The following is a 23,726-nucleotide window of genomic DNA, read 5'->3' as shown; positions in this document are numbered from 1 at the left end:
TTGTTGTGACAATCTGTTTCTGCTTCGCGAGGCGCGCGGTTTACCGAAAACAAACCCAGGATCGCGGGAAACGCAGAAGAAAGGAAGGGGGCGAGGAAGAGAGACGGAGATAACATCGGGGGGCTTCAACTTGGGTGTCCCAGGCCTTTAGGAAAACACAAACAAACAAGAGACAGCAGCGCTCGCCTAAAGGTCGCGAAACTTTAGCCTGGTCTGGAAAAAAAAAAGGGGGGGGGGAGAAAAATTAACTCCAACAGGAAGCTGTCCGAAATTTACCCCTCTCTGCCCCCCCCCCCCCCCCTTCCTTATTTTCCCCGGTCAATTTTTTTTCCTTCTTACGCGATGGAGCGTTGGGGGAACTGGGAGGTTTCATGTGTCACTTAATATCCGGTGTGAATATCCCCTTTCCCCACCTTCCCGGCAAGCCGCAACCCCCTCCCGCGCCTACTTTCCCAGAAGCAACATTAAACATGACCCGCCCCGCAAATATCCGACGCGGTGCGGCGGCCGCGGACTGCAATTTCCGGCGCATACCCCCTTCTCTCCCCTCCTCGCTTATTTTCCTCCTGCGTCGTGAAGGGAGCGAGGGAAATGGAAGCAAAGACAGGTTCGACGCCAAGGCAAACAGAAATTCATCATCCGTCGAGCGAGCAGACAACTGGTCAAGACAATCATACTTGTGGATAAAAAAAAAGGGGGGATGGCGAGTGAGGCGATGAAATGGCCGTAGCAAGGGGATGACGTTTGTAGACAGACGTCAAGAATGTCGTTCCGACAGCGCGGAAAAAAAAAAGGAAGAGCTGAAAAAGGAAGAAAAAGGTGGTCAAGGAGGAGGGAGAGGGGTGAGGGAATCTCCGAAGCCGCGACGGTGGCTATCTCTACCGGAAAAACGGCGAACTAGGCTGAGACACGTGACAAGATGGCGCGTGGCGAACAGCTGATCAAGGCGCTTCGTGGCAAACCACGTTCTGAGCAGTTGGCATATTTTGCCACCAAACATATTTTTTTTATGTGTAGATATTTTAGTTCTCGGTATGACATTTCATATGAGTAATTCCGTGAATAGAACTTAAGTCGATATGAACGTAAATGTGTCACCATCTATGAAAGTCTCTAAGCTCTTTTAAAAAAATGGTGCATACATGCGATTCATCCTTATATGGTGCTTTTGTGGACATCACAGAATTAACACCGTGCATAGGTATTAAAAAGTAAAACTTTATAGTGGTTCAATTATCCTTTAATACTTTATGTTATAATTTATAAGCATAAAAATAAATAATGATAACATGAAAAAAGTTAACGTTCACGATACTGTAGTCACATAACAAATTGTAAGCCTGCATATAATTTTAAGTGATGCATGTGTACTGGATTATGTTCCTGTTCAACTACTTGCATTTCAAAAAAACTAAATTCTCGAAGCACAAAAACACAGTCGTTAAAACCTTATCATAAATTATTTAAATTTATTTTTTAACTTAACATTTGCTAAAAAGATCGATTTTTTTTACTAGACATTAAAATTTAAGGAATTTGCTCTTTCCTTGAAGGGCGTTTACAACTCAAAACGGACGGATGTGCATTTTTTGAAACTCGATCACTTTCATGGAACAGGTAGATCAACGGTGACATACAACAATAAACACTAACAATATTAAGAACATAAAAAAAAAACACGGTTTTCGCCAATTGTGTTCCTTAGTCATATTTTAATAAACAATTACACAAGGAAAAAATATTTGTTCCACTTCGAAGGTGTTTGTGTGGATGGGGCAGGAAGGGGATTTTCCTTCTTCACCCCCTTCCACTACTGGATACGCCAATGTGTGCCTTCTAACCTAGGCGTCAAACATCAAGTTTAAAAATCCTTTAAAGTTCACCATGAAAAAAATATATATTTTGGTATATTTTAAAAACAAATTTACTTTTTAATGTTTAACATTACAGTACATCATGATGTTGCTCCTTTCACATTTCTGTAGCATACTGGATTATGTAGTTTTTGGGGCCTTCCAGAGGGGCGCCACGTTTCTTTAGTCATGCTCCAAAGACCAGCGACCGCCGCTACTGCCAAGATGGGTCACAGCTAGGGACTGGAAAAATTCGCTGTTTCAATGACCACTAGGATAGACTCCACGATTCTCTATGTACTCGGGTAACTATCACCCTGGTCATTGGCTACCGACTCGGGACACCTGTTTACTGCGATACTTATGAATCGATACTTCTTTTGTTGAGTGTTTGCCATTGGCTCAGAGTCCTTCAGGTAAATTGCGGTCCAATCACTGACGCAGCATTAAGCTAAACGAGTTTGGATTCCAGTCTGCCTCGAAAGGAATCCGCGAATTTTTCCGGTCTCTAGTCGCAGCCAATGGCGAAATGGACCGGGAGAAGTCTTTGGTTGAGTGAGAGAGAGTTTGAACCCCTTGGTCACACCAAGAAGAATTCTTGTGGGAGGGATTTGTGGTGATGGGGAGGGGGGGACAGAGTGGTAGCCGGGCGGGGGTAATTATTCCATTCTTCTGGAGCCACCGGCAATTTGTCGGCCCGGAGGATGGAAAGGGGGCCGCCCCCGCGTGACGTCACGGCGAACCTGAGCCACGTGACCCGACGCTTCCACACGTCACGGGGACTAATGACATCCCCCGGGACGACATAAATCACCTAGCGTCGGTTCAGGGGCGAGAGGAGGGGATTAGACTGTGAATAAGTGGAGAAGGGAAGGGGGGGATAGGTTTCGGGCGAACCCGCTCTCATTACCACGGCGTGTTATCAGCATTGTTCTGCTGATTTCCGCGATGATGGATCGGCTTGGTTATTTGATCGCGGCTTTCGCACGCGCTCGCTGTTCTCGAAAAGCCTCCACACCTACCTCTCCACCACACCCCCTCCCTCTCTCCAACAACAACAACAAAACCCTTCCCCCGCTACCCTCTCATTAACTTACATTTTGCTCCGTTCGGTCCATTCGGCTGCAATCGCGAAATTTCCCTGACCGATCGCTCCAAGCGGTAAGCAGTAAAATAAAAATTCCCCTTCTCTACCTCCCCTTCCCACATTTTTTTTTCTTCTTTCAGCAACCATGCGTTGCACACATTTTTCAACGGTAAAAAGTAATATTTGTCAATTAAACATGACAAAGTGTCAACAGTTCTAATAAAATTTGTATGGTAAATAGAATTATATAAATTGGCCAGTATTTATTTTCCGCAATTTAGTCGATTGGTCAGTTTTTACTATGCCAAAAAATATGACCAGTATTACCTATTTCACAAATAGAAACACCAAATTATATTTTGTAGCTGTTAATGAATGACAAATAAAAGGAGATAACTCTGAACTCAGCTTAGTATAAATTTAAATAATATATTTTTTAACACAAAATGTATAATATAATTAGTTAATGATACTTTATTAATCTCCTCGATTTGGTTGTTTCGAAATGTGTTGGCTGTTATCCGATACGCGAATAAGATATCGACGCAAGTCTTGGACCAACTGTACATCCTATATAATTGGCAAACATAAATCCTGTGCCATATTTTTGTTTTTAAGTTATACAGTTCCATTGAAATGTTTATTAAATTCATTTAGCGCTAAGCCGCGAGTCAAAGGATTTAATTTTTTTTCCCCACTGGTACCAAAACTCATGCTAATTTTGGCGTCATGTCGAAATCCGCGCGAAATAAAAGATTTCGCAACACAATGCGCGCGGATTTTTTTTATTAAAAAAATATTCTCTTCCTGCTACGTCCAATAGTGTGTGGGGGAAGGGAGGAAGGGTGGAGGGAGGCTTCTGCTAGATCTGACAGGCATTAATGCAGCCACCCTGCCACACCCCCAAAGCGAATATATATATTTTTTAATTTTGCTGACGGGTGATGACCCGCACGGTTGAGGGGGGGGGGAAGGGTGGAGTTGGGGCACGCCTGTAAGCATATACTGTCGACTCGTCAACACTCCCGCCGATGTTATGCCACCCCGTCTCACCCTCGCCAGCCACCCACCACGGGGATGTTACTTCTCCTCCCCTCTTCCTACACCGTCCGTGAAGGCGGTTTTGACATGACTGCGGATGTCACCACATGCTGATGCGGACCCGGTATCACGTGCACACGCGTTGAAAAAGGTAGGTAAGGGAAGAACAAATGGTGGAACCTGCATACACCAAGGATTTCACGATCATCGCTTTCTCGTACCTACGTTAAAACCTCCTCTTTCTTCACCTACGAACAGGAGTGTACGTAAAAAAAAAAAAAAAAAAAATGGGGGGGTAGGGGATGTAGATGGAGGAGAAATTTCCCGCTCATTAAATAATAATAAAAAAATAAGAAACTGGCCATAAGACAACGATAAAATCTCAACCTAAGAAAATATTCCCAGTCGGGACTTCTCAACAGTCAGTAGCAGAACGCAGAGGACTTGTGCAGTCGTAAAACCCACGATTTTTTTTTTCTTCGGTACCCACTGATGACTTTGTTCGGTCAAGATGTAAAGCAAAAATTTAAGAAAAGAAAGTTTCTCCCCAGCCGATGCGCCGACCGACGGCGGAAGTAAAGAAAGAAAGCAGACTCCAGGACGAAGAGCGTCCGCGCAAGGGAGGCGGGCGATTTGTTTGCCCGCCGGGTTGCTGTTCATTCGGGGGCGGGGAAAGAAGGGCGGTAGGTTGATTGGGGAGGAGAAACCGGGGAGGACAGTACTAATGGTCGTCTGTTGACTCGGCCAGGCTACAGTTACCGCGAGGCACGTCCCCGCCCCTTCCCCCCCTCTTCCTCGAGGAAGGACCACGACGGACGCCTTTCCGCGTCTCTCCCCCCCGCTGGTACATCTGCGGACCCAACGAACTGGCCACCCTCGGTCAGCTGTTTGGGGTCTGATGTCGTGACGACAAGGTCCATAAGTAGGGGCAGGCATTTTTCGCGAAAAAAAAAAAAATCTGAACGCATTTTAGACTGCAACAAGGTACACCCGCCACCAGAGATTTCCTCCTTGTGATTGGCGGTCGTCTGCGAGAGAAGTCGTTGCCTTATTTGACCGAGCCACCCAGGACGCGTTGCTTCCTCACTGAACTACCGTGATTGGCGCTGTAACAATCGACATGCACCTGAAAGAAACTCACCCAATCACGAAACACAGACGATGCTACAGTGTTTCGACTTTCAGCCAGTCCTCGAATCTTTTACGCGAAATTTGCATGGCCCTAACCCATAAGACACCGCCGACGCAAGGCGCATGCCGCGGGTACTTGTGGGTGGAATCATCTGTGGCCCATCGTACGGAGCGACGCCTGGAGTGATTTCAGCAGTACCGGCCAAAAAAAAACGAAATCGTCACAGCCGGAATTGGACTCCGGACCAGGCCCACTAAAAACGAGTGTCCATTGTCCCACCACTTTGCTGACTCTCTCCATTACTGTACCTATGTTAGAGATGCGACATGATATCCCTCAATCCACTGCAAGGACTTCTCACTCATACCTAGAGGCGTTACTTTCTGGTAACCATACACCTTTGTTCGTAAATAAGTCATGGTTATGAGGATTGTATTTTTCGCGAAAAAAAATTCGATACTGCCTGAAGAATTTAAACATTGTAGTATCGTCTGTGTTTCGTGATTGGTTGAGTTTCTTTGTTTAAATAGGTTCAATGTTAGTACACGAGTCGAAGCCATTCAGTGTGGGGAAAAATCGCGTCCTCTATGACATGGTGAAATGAGGTGATGTCTTCTCTTGCAGACGGTCCCCAACTACAAAGAAGGACATCGCAGGTGTGAGCATACTTTATTGCAGTCTAATGAACGTGGCCCTAGTGATGGTTAGAGACCCGGCAATTTCGCGGATTCATTTGGTCGCAAGATATACTGCAAATATGTATACATTTGCATAGATTTAATGACAATTATTTGTATACTCCCTTCTACGATTGTGGGCCATTTAACTACCAGCCAGCACTAGAGGGTCCATATCACATCAACAAAATCCAAATAAATGTTTCTGCAGTAAGAAATAAGCCATTATGAAAGAAAGTTTGTCTATTATGTTGTATAGGACTGTAAATTAGCCAGACACCAAGTGAATCCACGAAATTTTCTGGTCTATAGTCATGGTCTTTTGTCTATTGGCTGCTGCTGCCATAATTTACCTTCCGTCCCGATTGCATGTTATTGGGTCATCTTAATTTGATAATGTTGTAGGTTTATGTCCTTCGGGACGCTTCGAAGCTACCTATGGTCCAATGAGAACGCAGTTCAAGTGCACAATGATATGCATTCTAGCCTTCCTCCAAATAATAACTGAAATTCTACAGATCCATACTCATGTGTGCAGCCACGATTTTTTTTCGCGTATTCTTTGGGTGTCAAAGTATACTTGAAGCGCAGGTACCTCGTTGATCTGACTAAAGTGCTCTCGATACGCCCTTGACGATCCTTAAATAGAGAACTGGTTACCCAATCAACCCGGCCGAATGGGATGACCTTGTTACCGACCAATGAACACTCTAAAAAGGCTTGATTATATAAATCCATACATAAAAATTATGTCTAGGCTATAGCAAATTCGAATCCGCAAATAACCGTAGATTAACTCATGTGACAAACATAATATAATTTTTTTACATGGCTTTTCCAGTAACTAGCTACCTGTATAGAGACTTCGTTGTGGACAATAATTAAGTAAACTAGAGCTGAAACTCACATACGAATCTAAATCACTAGAGTCGGGGAAGGGTGTGAAGATATGAAAATGGGATATTAACGAAAAAAAAACTTGGTGGAGGAAACGGCAAAAGTCCGTCATGTTTTACACTTGCGAGAAGATCCGGCTTTCGTTCAGAGGTGAATCGAACCTGGCCATTCTTGGGGGTTGAGCGACTATTTACCATCGAGGCCCCGATGTTGAAGGATTCTCTAATCTGAGTGTTGGTTTGGATATTCAGCCATCGCCACTGCCTTCCGCCACACGAAGTTCGAAAGACAACACAACATCTTCTGTTGTTTGTTATTTTTCCAGGGGTTCGTTACTCTCAAGTGCCTGTGGCATCATGGCATCGTGTCACGATGGCGTCACTATTATGAATATTTATACATTAATGTTTACGCGCATGCGATAGAATAAGGAAAATGTGTGTATCTACAGTAGAACTTCGATTATTCGTGACCCGATTATCCAGGCATACGGTTAACCGGGTTCTCAATTAAAAATTAATTTTTTTGGGGGGAGGGGGGGGATAAACCCGCGAATTGTAATTCATAAGGAAGGGACAAGAAAGGAGTAAAACTAAAAACAATGTATTAAATTGTAAATATAATTTATATTTTTCATTTCTTTTCGGTCATTAGAAATAATTTCATTTATACATACTTTTAAAAATTAACGATTAGTGTCAGTAATACTTGTACATTTGTTTTGTAAAAATTTCTTGTATAACCTAAGATTAATTATTCGTTATTTTCGCTTATCCGTGATTATCTCTCCCCCCCCCCCCCCCTAATTTCCCCGTTTAAACAAGGTTCTACTGTACATATATATTAGGAAAAAAAAGGAGTGTCACTCTCAGAGTCATTGATGTCACGCCCACGACCAAAAATGGCAGAAACGTTGAAGATAAGAGTATAGAGATTGATGGTTGTTTTTCAAGTTGACGTGAGGATAGGCGATAGTTTGTAAGAAGAAGAAAAAAACACTCCCTTCTGCAGGAGACATAATGGGAGGAGTTCTTGTAAAGTGACACGAAGAATAGTATTGCAAACGACTTTCACCATCGAAAACACAAAATAAAACCTTACATCTTACATTTCCATGTTTTCACTGGCAATGTTACTTTTAATAATTACAGTTAATTTTGTGCTTCTTCCTTCAGACAACTAACAGCAAAAAGCTACGAGTTACATTATTTATTATTAAAGACAACAAATATATGCATATATGCATATGTGTAATCTTCATGCTTATTACAGTTTTCGTAAATCGTCTGTCACAGAGAAAAGTATATGTTCCAACAACCATAATTAAAGATAGTCTATGCCAAGTCAGAGGGACCAAAAATATAAGTTTGCTCAGAAAGTTATGAGAAAACATAATTCTAGAATACAACGGTCTTCAAACAAAACGTTTAATATATTCAATGAACACTTCAACAAATATTGTTTTAGGACATAAAAGCAAGATTTGTCACGAAGTGAAAATAATTATTCTGTAACGAGTTCAATGGCATGGCACAATTTGCCGTTCGGTGCAACTGTACAAAGTAAGAAGGAAATAAAATAGACCCTCTACAAGCACATAGTTAACCGTGACTCAGTATGTTGGTAAATAATATACGTAACTTTTCAACTTTCATTAAATTTCGCGTACGTCATGTTCATTTTTATTTTTAATTTGTATATCATATAAAGTTATATATATAAGTGGTGCCAGGATTGGCGGAATAATCAGTTGAAATGACGATATGTCCATGAAAATATTGATTTTAAATTGAAACAGACTGAAATTAAATTAGAAACATTTTTTAACGGTTTATTATTATAAATGTTACACATCCTGCTGTTCAATATTACTTTTTGGTATTAAAATTAATTATATTTGTTTATATTTTTCCCACAACTATGTGGAAAGATGGCCCAACAAGTTTTTATGATGAAGGTTGGATCCCTCAAAACCAGAGTTCTGAGTTGAAATTCTAACAGAACGGAGATCAGTTAATGATAAGATATCTCGTACCCATAAATCTTGACTTACTATCAGAACACACTGAATCAAATACCTGTGAGAATTTTTTTCATTTTCTGTTCTTTTTACAACTGTCTCGTCATTGGCAGCACCTTGTGTCAGCCTGTGCTGAAAGAAATTTTTTTATGTCCATAACCTTCCATAACTGCACTGTATCTAGGCATGTTAACATTTAAGCTTGGTTTGCCCTCCGTGAGTTTATTTTATCATATCTGTAGTCCATCATTGAGGTTTACATACGATAACTTACTGTAAACCAGAAATGGCGTTACGTCGAGGAAATTACTGATGTGTAACTAACATCTTGGCTCTGTGTACGGCAATTGTCAGGAGTAATTTCGGTGAATGAAAGTCCCATGAAACGGAAATGTGTAACCACAAGGTGCTTTTATATTTAATATAAAGATAGAAGGGAAACTTTATTAACTGTTCAGTGAATTTTAACATGATGGGAACCATTTTAATAAAACTCCTTGTCGAAAATCACGCTCAAAGACGGGATTTAGTCATGTTTTTCCGAGTCTTTTTCGCTTCTATCAGAGCCGTTTAGTTTTATAGTTTAAAATTTCGGTCTTCTTATCAAAAGGTTTAATAGTTCGACGTAGCTGCACCGGCAGTGAATTCTAGCGGCGGGTGCGGAAACGAAGTTTAAATTCGCGTCAAGAAATTTAGCTGAACACCAGAATTTGATCATTACACATCTCTGTCGAGTACTGAAAGACTCGCACAAGTGGCTTTTTTTTATAAATTTTCCCTACTGCAAGAATCATTCAAAGGAACGTAATTAAAAAAACAAGATTGTAATATCGGATGGCAATGCACGCGTTCTTCGGCGTGCAGAAGCGTTGTGAAGATGGCGGGGGAAGGGAGTCGTAGCCTCTTGCTCCAGTATTATCTTTGAAAGATTTGTGCAATGGGAGTGCATGACTTGATGTTAGCTTTTGGACATACACCATTGCTAAGCACTTTTTCTGTAGAAGAAAACTAAAAAATACCCAAAAGACAAAAAACACAAATTAAGCAAAAAATTGCTGTTGTCAACAGGATATAAACACAACATAATATTCCATAACAGGAATATGGTCAACAAACAAAGAAAAACAAAGAAAAATGGACTAAGAGAACGAAAAAAAAAAAAAAAACCACAAATGATGACAGCACAAAAATATTGAACCACAAAATATTCAGCACAACAGTTAAAACGAGACAAAAACGTGACAAAACGAAAAGACGAAACAAACACAATAGGTATCCAAAACAGAAACATATTCCTGTTATGGAATATTATGTGGTGTTTATATTCTGCTGACAACATACATTTTTTGCTTAATTTGTGTTTTTGTCTTTTGGGTATTTTTTTTAGTTTTGTTCTACAGAAAAAGTGCTTAGCAATGGCGTATCTCCAAAAGCTTACATAAAGTCTTGCTCCAGTGTTGCGCGGACCGCGACGGGCAATCGCCCGCGCCTCTAGAGCGGAAACAGCCCGCCGACAGTCGTCCTCAGCCCCGGACAGGCGGAGTCGAGAACGGCGTCGGAGTTGGAGTGTCTGCCGGCGAGTGCTCTCCTCTTCGAGCACCGGAAGAACCCAGGGACCTGGTGTGGCTGCGCCGCAGCACTCGAAACTGGGCCACCATTAGCGTCTTTCGTCCTCAGTCCTTCTTCCCCTATCCTCGGCTGGGGGAGAACCCTTTAAGTTTGATCGACGGCGACTCTCGAGAGTAGACGCAGACGCGTCTCCCCCTCCCCCCGGACTCGCCGCGACGACGTCGGAGGATCTCCTCTCCCCCTCCCCTCCAACCACCAAGGTCGCTGTGTCAACTTGTCGCGGACTCTCTTACCTCCTCCCCCCTCCCCCACACCTCTTCCAACATCCATCACGCGAGATGGATTAGCGTCGCCCACTCGACGGGGACAACTCTGCCGTCGTCCATCTTGCTGGGGAGAGGCGTCGGCGAGACCAGCGGCGTATCCGGAGACGTCTCTGGTGCCATTTGGCCAAGCTCATCGCAAAATACGCACAAGCTCATCGCAAAATACGCACAAGCTTATCGCAAAATACGCACAAGCTTATCGCAAAATACGCACATCAGCTCAGGGCTAAACAAGCCGGTGCGTCACAAGCAACCCCGAGGAATAACGGATGAAAATATCGTAATTAAAGGTCATCACAAAGCAAAGAAAAAAAAGTCAATACTTTTACAAAAGACACCTTAGGAAACCAGTTGCCAAGCATTAGTTTGTAATATTGTAATACTACAAGAAAGATGTTGTAACTTCATACAACACATGGCTATGGTTATTGCTTGCATATTTATGTAATAAGATTTTTTCGAGATAATACGGAGTATTTCTTATGATTTAATTGATTTTTCATCCAAGCATATTTTTTTTTTAAACGTAGAAAAGATAATCGAATTTTCAACCAATTGACTTTAAAGATTTTATGGTGATTTACGAAAATACAAATGAAATGCATTTCTTTTTTTTACTTAAGTTTCCTTCAACAGAAAGAAATATTCTCCTATCGGATAGGAAGCTTTTTGATCTCCTCATGGAAAAAAAAAAGTAGCCAATTGCGCATATACTGTTCGACTGCAGCATTGTCTTATTTCTAATCATTAGCCTCCGAAAGCATCCTTCAGTGGTCCAAACATATATGGTAGTCACATGGGGTAAAGTATGAACTGAATGGTGGGTATTCAAGAGGTCGCCGGACGCAATTCATGGCTTTGATGTTCCTTTTTTTGTCACGGCCATTTCGAAACTTCTAAACCCAATGGAACAGTATGGTTTTGCTCAGAATAGCATCACCAAAGTGTGCTTGCCATTTATTCACGATTTCAATCGATTTCACACCTTCGTTGGCGAGAAAAACGAACAATGACGCGCTGCGCAACTGGCACTGGTGCTATCACAGCGACACTGATAATGACGGACGCGAGTGCGAGGGCCTTGCGTATGTCTGTCATATCTCCATTCTCCCGCCACCCATTCCTTACTCACGTCACTACTTGATTTTATCTGACAGTATTCCTGTTCATATTTGAATGACCCTCGTGCAAACCCTAATTTACCAAGCATCATTTCCACAATGTTAATTTGGGCGTTACAGAAAAACCTCAAACTAGTTCATAGCACGCCATCTCTTGGCCCATCCCTAAATCTGTGATCATGTTGGTGGTTGATCGAAATTTGTTCGCTGCTAGCTCGTAAAACTGTTCTCCTGTCCTCCTTTTGCTCGTTTGTATCAGTGCGCGATGCACGACCACATCCTCTCTAGCTGTGCGGGTCCGTCTAGCCACCTGACATTTACGGCCCTTGCTCGGTGTTCCACTAGACCACTCCCCGCCCTACCACCAAAACCTTCCCCCCTTCAAGGAGAGCTCCTTTGTCAAGGGGTCGCGACCCCTCGTGGTCGAGAGACCGTCACAGGAGTTCGGCGCCGGTCTACCCCGAGGAGTGGCATTTTCCTGTCTTGAGCGAGGTGTATCATCCTTCGGGATAGAAGTTTCGCTTAGGTCTATGGCTAGAGACCAGAAAAATTCGCGGGTTCAATGACCTCCATAATAGACTCCAATATCCTCTACACACTCGGGCAAATGCCAACTGTTCATTGGCTGCTGACTTGTGAGTCGTCTCGACTGGGTGGTCTGTGATTCGACACTTCTATGAGTGAGGGTCTCTAATTGGCCCTCAGTCCTCCAGATTAACAGTGGACCAATGGCAGAAGCAGCACTAAGGTATAATTATTAGAATTTTAGCATAACACGAAATGAACAAGCGAATTTTTCAGGCCTCTACTTATGGCAAACCACTTCCGCGAACTTAACGATGTTCATTTAAGCCGTTGTGTATGCATACCACGATTACTTCGCTGATTCATTGGGTAGAAAAGTAGGCTTGAAACACATATACATCCGCTTGGCGTTAATTATTGAAATTCATATCTCTCCAGAAGCTTTTAACGACCATGAAATAGTTGCAAAAGAACTAAAAGAAGAATGAGTACCCAATCACCCGTAACCTTCCAAAGTTGTCGACTAATGATTATTCTAAAAAAATGCTTGATTGCAGACAGTTAAGTGGTGTCCAGCCTTGGAGTGAGATTTATTTCGGAAATATTCGCAGCCTTAACCATTGAAAATCCCACGAGAAAGTGTACTTTTATGACTATAACGTTAAATTTATTTGGGGATCCAGAAGTTCGGCTCGCATTTGGAAACTTGTTCTTTTTTTTCTCGCAGTTTTCTCGCGAGATTGTCAACTAATCCAGTGAAGTTTCCGATTAGAGGGAAGATACTTAAGTTCCTCAAGGCCACCCACTGGATCTGCATTTGTACTTAAGAATCTAACTTGCGAACTATTTAAGAACGTATGTATTTTTGGTATTTGTTGAACTGGAATATTAATTTCAATAAAACAAATCAATATCCAAGTAAAATATAGACTATGAGGTAATTTAAACAAATAAGTAAGTGGTGGACAGATAAGGTGAAATGCCCAGTTAGGCATTAATTTCCGTTTACTTTTTCGCTGTCACAGAAAATTCACCAAACCGAACGTCTCAAAGCTTCAACTAATCTGACTTGGCAATTACCGTACCAAATTAAATCATTTTCATTCGCAAATATATATATATATAAGTCAAATGATTTCGATAAGTAAAATTTCACTTACTTATATCACAGTTCATTATCTGCAGGCGACTAGTGGATAGGCCAAAGTATAATGTGCTAGGAATGAATGTCTGAAACATTTAAAGTAAAGAGATAAAAAAATGTAAAAAAAATTGAGTTTTAATTCTCACGGTAATGCATTACGTTATTATGATACGGAATCTCAATAAATTTATAATGGTCTCGTAATAATTTTGGTGCCAACTGGATGCTTAAAAATGAGTCATTCTGGGATTGGAGGAAGAAAGGAATCGTCAAAGTAATTGACAAGCGTTCTGTGATGAAATCGATTTTAATGATCTGCTAGTCGTAGTTCACGTTTCAACTATCGAAAGCAAGGAAGCCAGTTAGTCCAACTTGGGGTCAGGATCTGCTGAGGGTGGAGTCAGTCTAAATGTCGAGTCCCTGGGGGTCAAGACAACGCCGAGGAGATTTACACTGCGGGGCGACGTGATATAAACCAATCTCCAAGTCCTTCTGTTTTAAGGAACCCTATAAATGGCACTTGACATTTAGCCCCTGAGAAAGGTCACTGCGTCTATCCACAGTCCCCTTCTCTTCATTCTTGACGTCACCACCATCGCCCTCTGGAGTGGGCACGTCGATTTCTTGATGACTTTCTTTCTTTCTTTCTTAAGAATCGAAGTTCTTCCGTAGTACGGACAAATTTAAAACAAATCGTGTATGTCCTCTGCTTTGATTTACTTGGCAAACTATATTCTTGTGGCTGCGACCACAATACAGTTTAGTATCTATTTAAGGAGAGATTCACAATGTCACTATAAGTAAAACAACAATAGCTATTGAATGTTATTTATATGTAAGTAAACGTAGCAACTAGCACCTTTTTGTTTCCAATGCACCATTTCTGCCATTAGCACAGTCGTTGTTTCGGTGTGCCCTGTTGCCAAATCTCATTCGAATGAGCAAAAAAATATATAAAAAACTTTGTAATGACATGAAATTTTTTTAAAAATTTATCTGAACATTGCATTTTGTAAAGTAAATTTTGGTATGAGAATTTTGTAATTACATTTTTGTTGTATTCCGTCAAGAGCATCATCTGATAATGTTCATTATTTATTTCTAAGGAGTGGTAATTGAGAAATTGTATTCAAGTATATATTTTTTTTAACAATTTCGTATATCAATGAAATATTTTGCTCTTTTGAGCATAGCACACAATTTCATGGAACGCCTTGTTATTAATAGTGACAGACTACCACAAAAAGGTTCTCCTGTGAAATAATAATTGGTGTTCAGCATTGAATAATTATTTTGTCAGGATGACTGACTACACATACGAAAATACTTAACATTCACTAATTTATAGTCTTAAAAAATCCACAAACAGCAAAATATGTATATTAATAAAGATCACAAGCTTTCACGGCCATTTTCTGGATTTTCTTGGCTTCTGGGTCGTAGCCGCGTCCAAGGCGAATACATGACCGACGTTTCGTTAGACTTCGCAGTCGCCATCATCAGGATAGAGCTACCCACCGAGGTTATATTACAAGTTCTTCTGCCTTTAATACTCTCGCCCGAAGAGGAGTTTTTACTTACCCGATCGGCTGCAGCTGCGGGCCAATCGCAGCCTTCCCTTTTGTCTAGTTTGGCGTGTTGTAAAATAACCTCAGCAGGTAACTAACTCTACCCACTTGATGACGGCGACCGAGAGACGTCGACTGAAACACGTCGGTGATGTTATTATTCGCCTTGGAAGCGGCTACAACCCAGAAGCCATAAATGTATCTATATAAAGACTTATTAAATATTGAAGACTCTGTACACGAAATAAAGGGGGTTCAGAATGTCGACAAGTCGGGAGGCGGTCCGCCGCTGATGCGGTCTGAGCGCGAGGTAGACGGCCAGATCCGTCCCTGCGTCGACGTCGAAGTCGTTGCGCGGGGTTGGTAGGGGGGGGGGGGGACACTCACCTCGTATCTTCTGCTCGTCGAGGAGCTGCCTCTCCAGACTCTCCTTCACCTCCCTCTCCCGCAGCACGTCCATCTTCAGCTCGGCTGCGAACAAGATACAACCCGCCCCCTGGTCAGCGCGCTAGCCTACACCCTCGCGCGCCTTCCGAGACGCAGCTCAACTTTCTTCAAAGATTATTTCCACACGAATTAAGTGGAGTATATCAAACCCAGGCCATTGAGAGGGGAAAGAAATTCCTGGGGCCCAGTTTCATTTTCAAAATATATTTTTTTTAAATGCGATGTTTACCTTGATAGTTGGACAAAAAGTACAAGTGTATTTATTGCTAATACAATTCATTTGGAAACGTTACAAGTTATGCAATGAATTCAGGTCATGTTTACAGTTATGCCACTGTATCATTCCATCTTTTTAAGATGGTTTTGAAAAATAATTTACTTTCATGACTAGCTCTTCAGTTTTGTGACTGCAGACAAGCTGAATGTGACTACAGCATGTTGAATAATTTCAAGAAAACAAGCTTGGGCAACACTCATATAACACTTTATTACTAAACACTGCACAGTAACGAGGAAATAATTAATGTGTGGTTGGCGACAGTGGAACAGCAGTGAAAAGAGATCGGAAAAAAAATTCGCGGTTTCAGTGGCCTTCAGGATAGACTGCACATTTCCCTGTACACTCGGTCAAATAACGCCAGTTCCTTGGCTGCCGACTTGTAAATCGTCTCAGCTGGTTTGTCTGTGATTCGATCCTTCTTTGGTTGGAGGTTTATAATTGGTTGAGATTCGTCCAGATGAACAGTAAGCCAATAGCAAAATCATTTAAATGTTATATATGTATTTGACTTCTAGCTTATCGACTAATGAATCCGCGAATTTTTCCGGTCTGTAGAAACCAGTTGCTATGAAATACGTTTTGCAACACCGCAATAAAGATAGGTACTGTAAATCCGTACCACACTTGGTTATGTGTGAAATACATTTTCTCTCTCTCTCTCTCGAGAGAGAGAGAGAGAGAGAGAGAGAATACGAGTATTTCTCACAAAAGATTGGAGCATAATTTTAAATTTCAATTTATGTTTCATTCAGGCACAAGTTGAAAAAGATATTCGAATATCCAACAATTCGTCATTATTTTGTTATATTATGGTTATTATTGTGCGCAGTTATTACTGGAAAGATATTCAGGGAACGGTTTAACTATGTATTGGAGGTACTGGAATAACACAATGCATAAAAGCCTGGGATAGAATCCGAACGCAGAATTAGTGCCAATATTATTTTAAAGATACCGTTGTTTTCAAATATCTGTAATTTTACGTGAATATTTCTGTCCATTTACAAAAAAAAAAGTTAAATTAAGGGGTCAACTTCACCGAGGTGTAACAAACTGATTTCCCCATTGTAGGAAACATAGCTAAGGACAGGAAACTTTCTCAACACCCTAAAAATATAATATTTATTTTTAGTGCTGATTCGGATATTGGCTCTAATGGATACTGGACCAATGAGAAACTCTCGACCAAAGTGACACCGAATAACAGTCTCCTGCGTTCGGACGTTCTACAAGACAACGGCGTATGAGTGGGTGAAATTTTTTCCTGAGTATACGAAGAACTGTTTAGTTTACCCTCGAGACCACAGACTTCGCTAATTTCCCCAGTCCTTGTACACAGCTGACGTTCGCTGTTGGTGTCAGAGTTGTCGTACCGTGCGTTCCGTTGCTGTTTCTTGAAAGGTTCCCATCCCATGTCACTCTAAAGAAGACAGATTGACACCTAGACATATGATTAGATTGTCTGCATATGGGGTGTTTTGTTACACCCTAGGTTTTTCCCCCAGACACTATTTACTGATAAAATAATCCAAATTTATTTCCTGCAGATATCTGTAGTATTTGTAGTAGCCAGTTTTTTTTCATGTTTTCTGTATTTAAAAAAGAGACAATAATATCACATCGGCATTTACTAGACTGAGGTTGTACCCTTAACTCAGTAGCATATCATTGCGGGTCGATCGACAGAGTAATGACAAAATGTCACCACAATGAATGCGCAACTCATCGGAAAACTTAAAACATATATTGCAAAGAGGCCATAATAATGTTATACATAAACCCTACACCAAAAACCTGCTATTTATATAAAAAAGATTTTTTTTGAATATTCGTGCATATGTACGAATCAATATCCCGAGCTTAAAAAAATCATAATCTTTAAATAGTGTGATTACAAAACTATTTATATTATTTAATCTTTCAATCAATATTTGCACAAAAATTTAGATCATTTGTTTTCCTTTCAATGCATGTCAGAAATATATATTTTTTTGACACTATGTAACTTTTATCAAAATAAAATCAATAAGCACTGAGTCCACATAACTGATGACGCAAAATGAGCGATATGTTTTAAGTGAGGGAAATGCGCTACGTCAGCGAACTAATCCCGTCACCGAAGTGCGAAGTACTGCTCCGCGGATCTGATTCATCATCTCCGGAGATCAGCCCTCAGAACTGCAACTTCACCATCTCCTCTCCGGCTCCTTATCTCGAAATCCTCCTTAACACAGTTAGCACTCTCCATCCTCCCTCCCCCCCCTAACACGCGAACCCTTCACCCTGCAGGGAACTCTAAGTACGGGCACTTCCCTCTTCCCCCCTCCTCCAAGTTCTCCCCCGAACATCCCCCTCGACATTTCGACCCCTCGGGCTTTGTTGGTTTTTGGATTCGAAGAAACGATTCCTACTTTTGTTTGCCCTTCCCCGACACGGTCTTAATTAGCATTTAAATCTAAAGCATTTCCAGGGCGTACATTGCATGGCCCCGCGGGCACACACACACACAACATACCGCTGTTGTTATGCAAATTGCCGGAGTGATGGCGAGGGAGGGTTGGAGGCGGGGTGGCACTCGCTGCAAGATTAGGGGGCGGGGGGTGGACGGGGTGGAGGTAGCTCTCAGCGAAGGTTTGCGCCAGGATATTGGGGTTAAACTCGACCCGCCCCTAGAACACACTTCCTCCCAAGATGGAAATGCTATCGCAAGTCAATTTCTTTCCGCACTCGCCGATGTTTAGGACGTACAGTCACGGCAGATGAGCGGTGGTGCACATTTGTTACCATTACATATCCAAATTACTTTGAAGTATTTGATCTATTTTTTTTTAAAAAACGCCTTTATTACTTGTAACTAAGTAATCAAATCTTGTAATTCGGTTTTAACCTACTTATAATTGTCGTATCGATTTGAAATTTTGCAAGTATATGTAATACTGATGACAATACAATAACTTCATGACTATGACTCGAATATAGAAAGGGAGAGGGGCATAAGGGCAATAACCTTGTCTTTTTGTATATTCATGAGTCTGGGGCATGGTGGGAAATTTTCCCGAAGTCGACTCCCTCTCGTGGGAAGGGGGGAGGGTCAAAATTTCGATAATTTTAAAAACCAATTAATTTTCGATTCGGAATGTTTCTGAGCCATTCTGGGTTTTAACCTTCTCGTCACTCAGGGGAGAAGTAATTTGCCCCTGATTTTTTGAGACAGTTAAAATACGTTAATTTCGACGTGCTTCCGGGACCCAAAAAAAAAATTGGTTGTCTGTAAAGTCGGTTTACGGACGAAAGTTTAACGTGACGTCATAACAAAGCATTGATGATATGATTGCATACTTTTATGAATAAAATTGAATCATTTTTATTGAATTATCACTATTTTGTATGGATACAAAGAAGGAGTGAAATGAAATCTACAATTTAATTGATAAATTTACTTTTATTTGCACTCATCAATTCAAATATGTTCATTACTTTAACGAAAAGATAATTTAAACTATAACTTTTATAAATGTTTGCTATTTAACGTCTTACAATCTGTGTTATTATGTTAAGGACAGGACGATGATAGGAAAAGTAGGAAACGAATGGGAGTGTTTGAAGTTTCATGTGCCTCAAAAAAGTCAAATCGATGGTTGTTCCAATCGAGTGGAAGAGAGATAGATGCGGCGCAAGCGTACAATGAGGGTAACGGGACACAGCGTAACGGGAAAATGTGCGTAACGGGACACTTTTTCGTGCGTGCAGCCGGCGTTCATCGATTTATTAGACGTTGTAACGTCAAAAATTTTAGTCACCCAGGGTGGTTTTAGCAACAAGTCACTTTGGTGACAAGAGGTGAAAACTGCAAGCTTTCAAATGGATTCTTGTGTTGAAATAGATCTAGGCAGGGTTGTATTCTGCATGGTTCAACGCGACGAAACTTTCCGAGAGTTCGTACATGACTCAGTATTTGAGTCACCTCACTCTATTGGACCACGGTGGCTGGCGGTCGGGTAACTCGCCTCCTGGGTTCGTTTCCCAAAGGGGTTTAGTCATAGGTTTTTCTCAAGTTCCACCCCCCCCCCCCCCCCTTTTTCCATCCTTGTACCCTGGACGTTAACAAACCCAAATTCATTCCTTCGCTATGGAGCGAGTTGACATGGTGGCAGATACAGTGAACCAGCACTTCATAGGTCCGGTGTTAGAATTTCGTTTTGATAATCCTGATTCATGTCCAAATTTTCCCCCCGAATCATCCCAGGTGAATGCAGAGCAGTAATTTGATTTATTTTTGTAAAATGAACAGAAATATTCATGTTTAATTACAAATTTTTGTAAGTTTGTACGATTAAATGTAAACAACTCTCTCACTACAAAAATATACTGGGTGTAGTCCCAGAATTATCCAACAGTTAAAGTTATTTGTAAACAATTCCTTCAATAGCGTTCCAGGGTTAACTGCACACAAAATTACCACGAAACTTCAAAATAAAGTCAAACTTTCAAATATCCGATTATTATTTCTGTGGTTTTAAAAAAACGTATGCCTGAATGAAACATAATTAAAAATATAAAATTATGTCCCAATTTTCGACTTTTGTCTGAAAGAAATCGTATTTCATATATGCAAAAACAACCATAGATGTGTTGGAGAAAGTTACAATATCTTGCTTGGCAACTGGTTTCCAAAGGAATCTCTTCTAAAAGTACAGACATTTTTTTTTGTGAAGGACTATAAGTAGAGACCTGCAAAATTTGCGGATTCATTTCGCGATAGGATAGAGTCCAACTACTTTTGACATTATTTTGCTTCAGTGATAGGGCCACAGTTTATCTGAAGGACTCTGGGTCAATGAAAAATCTTTAACAGAAGAATTAGCGAATCACGATCATTCCAAGTCAACAGGTGTTACGATTCGGTAAACAATCAGCAGATGTAGTTTGGCACGAGTGCATAGAGGATCATGGAGTCTATCCTGTAGGGATTTGAAATCGCGAATTTTACAGGTCTCTACTTATCACATTCTTTTGTCATACTTGAGTTTTTTTCCCAGTGGTTCTATTTAGAGATAAGCATTTTAAACTCTACCATATGTTAGTTAGTCGAAATTAATGATTTAATTAAACTTTTGAAGACCACTTAACGCAAAGAAATGTAATTGTTGTTCTATCGAAAATTTATATTTGCTCATTCCATTTGCCACCAGTAACCTCTTGTAAACTACTTCTTTGTGTATTATGATATTGTTTATGTTTATCTGAGGTTTTAATGTAGTAATTCAAGAACTACACATTCATGTTCAAAAGTTGCATACTTAAGAACAATGCTGCTTCTAAATAGTGACAGAGTCAAAATAAACTATTCATTTCCTTGATAGTTAATTTTAATCTCGATTTCGAAGGTCCATTACTAGATATTAGGTTTTCGTGGCAAGTTATAACTCAGGTAATATTTTGTTGACACTAGTGAGGGATGTTATTTATCAAAATAAAGAATCTACCTTTACATAGACCAAACGTTGTATGTTTTCTCTTTAGAATTTTTTTTCTTTCTTTTTTGGCTAGAAAATTGTGAAATCCATTTCACCCGTATTTATTTTCGAAAATGCCTGGTCTTTTCACGTCGTGTGCCACCATCTGCAATGACCTCCCTGCCGACGAGACTTTAAACCGTTCCCCTCCCTCATGAAGTCCATTCATTCGCGACGTCTTGAGAGAGCGCGGTCACCGAGCACACCAGGCACTCGAAGCGGGGAGGCCGAAGCACCAGAGCCGCCGAGAACAAGGTGGGGTCGGCGGGCGACGAGCGACGACGGGGCGGCTGCTGCTGGAACGATCCCCCGGCTAATTAAGAGAGGGCTGGGGTTGGGGGAAGGGGTTGAAGCGAACTCCCGAGTGATTCCACAAGTGGCTGATAGGAGCGCCAGTGTCGCGGCGGCAGCGCCAGAACCCGCGCGCGCGCCTTCATTCGCCCGCCCAGTCGGACGACGTAATTGAATCACACGCGAATGGGGAGGCTCGAGTGCCCTGGGATAATGATGCTTAATACAATGTTATGTGTGTAATTAAACTAACATCCACCCCGGCGCGGAGAAAGACGGCTGGAAGGAAAACGTTGAAGGAGGGGAGGAGGGGGCAGGGTTGTAAGGAAATCGGGGAGAGTCGCTGAATTGAACCGAGGGTAGTTCCGCGACACAGAAGAAGGGGTGTTCCGCCACTCGCAAGACGCACAAAGAGAGCCACCCGGGAGAACAGGGGCACCCCTTTTGTCTCCCCGCACTCCATTCGCCGCGCGCACTTAGAGAATGAGACATATCTCAACAGGCGAAGGAACGCGCTGGATAAACATCGTGAAAGCACTTCAAATGCAAAGACAAAAAAAAAAAACTGTTGTGAAATAGGGCACAGAGAGACTCTATACAAAGCTACCACCTGCGTTTGCTTCTCAAGTATCAGTTGAGTTCCTCAATTGATATTGGCAGGGCAACCTCAGAGTAGCCCATGTTCCTCCTTGATTTAGCTTACCTACGGTAATCCAACAAGCGTATAAAGCTGAACCAAGGTTACTAAATGTTATCTAGTTATTATACAAAGGTTAAACTCATTACATTGTACGAACTCAGAACTCTTTGGAAATTAGCATAGTCCCTCTGTTGGTGAAATGAATTATTGGTTAGCTGTTTACTCTTCTATTCGATTAATAATTAGGAAATGGCATGCATCTTTATCATTGTAATATTAAATTCGCTCTTCTAATCTCACAAGTAAAATTTTATACGGCATTTTCTGAGTAATTAGTACTCACTTGTCACACATATCGTTATTTATAATCTTCACTTATATCGAATACAGTCCATAAGTTTAAAAGAATATATAAATAAAAGTACAAACAAAACATATAGCGATATCAGTTCTTATTTAGGAAGATATTATTTTCTAAGAGAATAAAGTTTCATGAAAATTAAAATACTACTTTTTGTTTGTAAAACTGGCTGAACGCCGATATATTTTTTTTTATTCATTCTTACGATTTGGGACCTTTGATCTGCTCTACATAAAAATGTACTTGAACTAACAGTATCTATACTGAAAGTACTTGGCATTAAATTGGTTATTTTTTATGGATATTTTAGTCCGGAAATTGTTTATCGAAACACGGCCTGGCACACGTTTCAAGCATGTTGAACCACAGTGGCAATATGTGGCTGGTGGCACAGCTTCACTTCGGCGCTGATATCGCTCTCGGGAAACAGGGGGGGATCCCGACGCACCTCCAACGCTCGCAGGCGGCCTTTGTAGCGAGGCGACCCGGAGCTATCAGCGCTGTTCGGAGACAGTCAATCAGAGACATGAAAGGTCCCATCAGCGCTCGCGCTCGCAGAACGGTTCCGCACAGGGCTCCGGGCACTTGCCCGGGCGTGGCTCGCCGACGTCTTCCCAGGGCCCCCAAGGGAACAATGCCCGAATCGCGGCCGGGAAAGGGCTAGTCAGCAGAGATGAAATTCAGTTAAGGCCCGGTAATTACACGGGGCAGCCCTGTTAGGAAGCAGGGAGTTGGTCCTCCCCTCCCCCCCCCCCACCCACAGCACACGATTCCCTGCATACATTCTCACCCCCTTTCACGGCGGGTGACATGGATATTGGACAAAGACGAGTTACCGGTGGATGTCATTACCTTTTGCCGTCTCATTGCGTCCTTCCGTTTGGGCGCGTACTCTTCCTCTGTCTCTCTCTCTCTTAACACGTACAAGAAAGGGAAATTATGTATAGGGGAGTAAAGGATGACGAAGCCCTAACTATGAAGAACGAGAGAGAGAGAGAGACTTAATATACGCATCAACCCGCACACACTATGAGCTGCGATTGTGTTCCTTATTAACAGACGCATTCAGATATGATGGTATGGGTTATTAAATTAAAACAACCGTCCTTTACTACTACGTGTAAGAGGAACATTAATTCACTTCATAATTTGGTACTGATTAGATTATAAGAAATTCCATAGGTAAGAATTTTTCACATTAAAAAAAAAATATTTTTTATAACTCACTAAG

At 41.5% G+C, this 23,726-nt stretch overlaps 1 protein-coding gene across 4 annotated transcripts in view; it reads right to left on the bottom strand.

The window, feature by feature from the left end:
* Window positions 1-23,726, bottom strand: part of LOC134542076 (dachshund homolog 1-like) — a 544,392-nt gene that overhangs the window by 137,650 nt on the left and 383,016 nt on the right. For all 4 annotated transcript variants that reach the window (XM_063385989.1, XM_063385986.1, XM_063385985.1 and 1 more), the window contains one exon: window positions 15,348-15,431. In XM_063385989.1, coding sequence (XP_063242059.1) covers window positions 15,348-15,431 — 84 coding nt within the window. The remainder of the gene's footprint in view (window positions 1-15,347; window positions 15,432-23,726) is intronic.

The sequence above is a fragment of the Bacillus rossius genome, assembly GCF_032445375.1.
Source record: "Bacillus rossius redtenbacheri isolate Brsri chromosome 4 unlocalized genomic scaffold, Brsri_v3 Brsri_v3_scf4_2, whole genome shotgun sequence".
NCBI lineage: Eukaryota > Metazoa > Arthropoda > Insecta > Phasmatodea > Bacillidae > Bacillus > Bacillus rossius.
The sequence above is the reverse complement of the archived record's forward strand: the minus strand, read 5'-3'. Positions and strand labels throughout refer to the sequence as shown.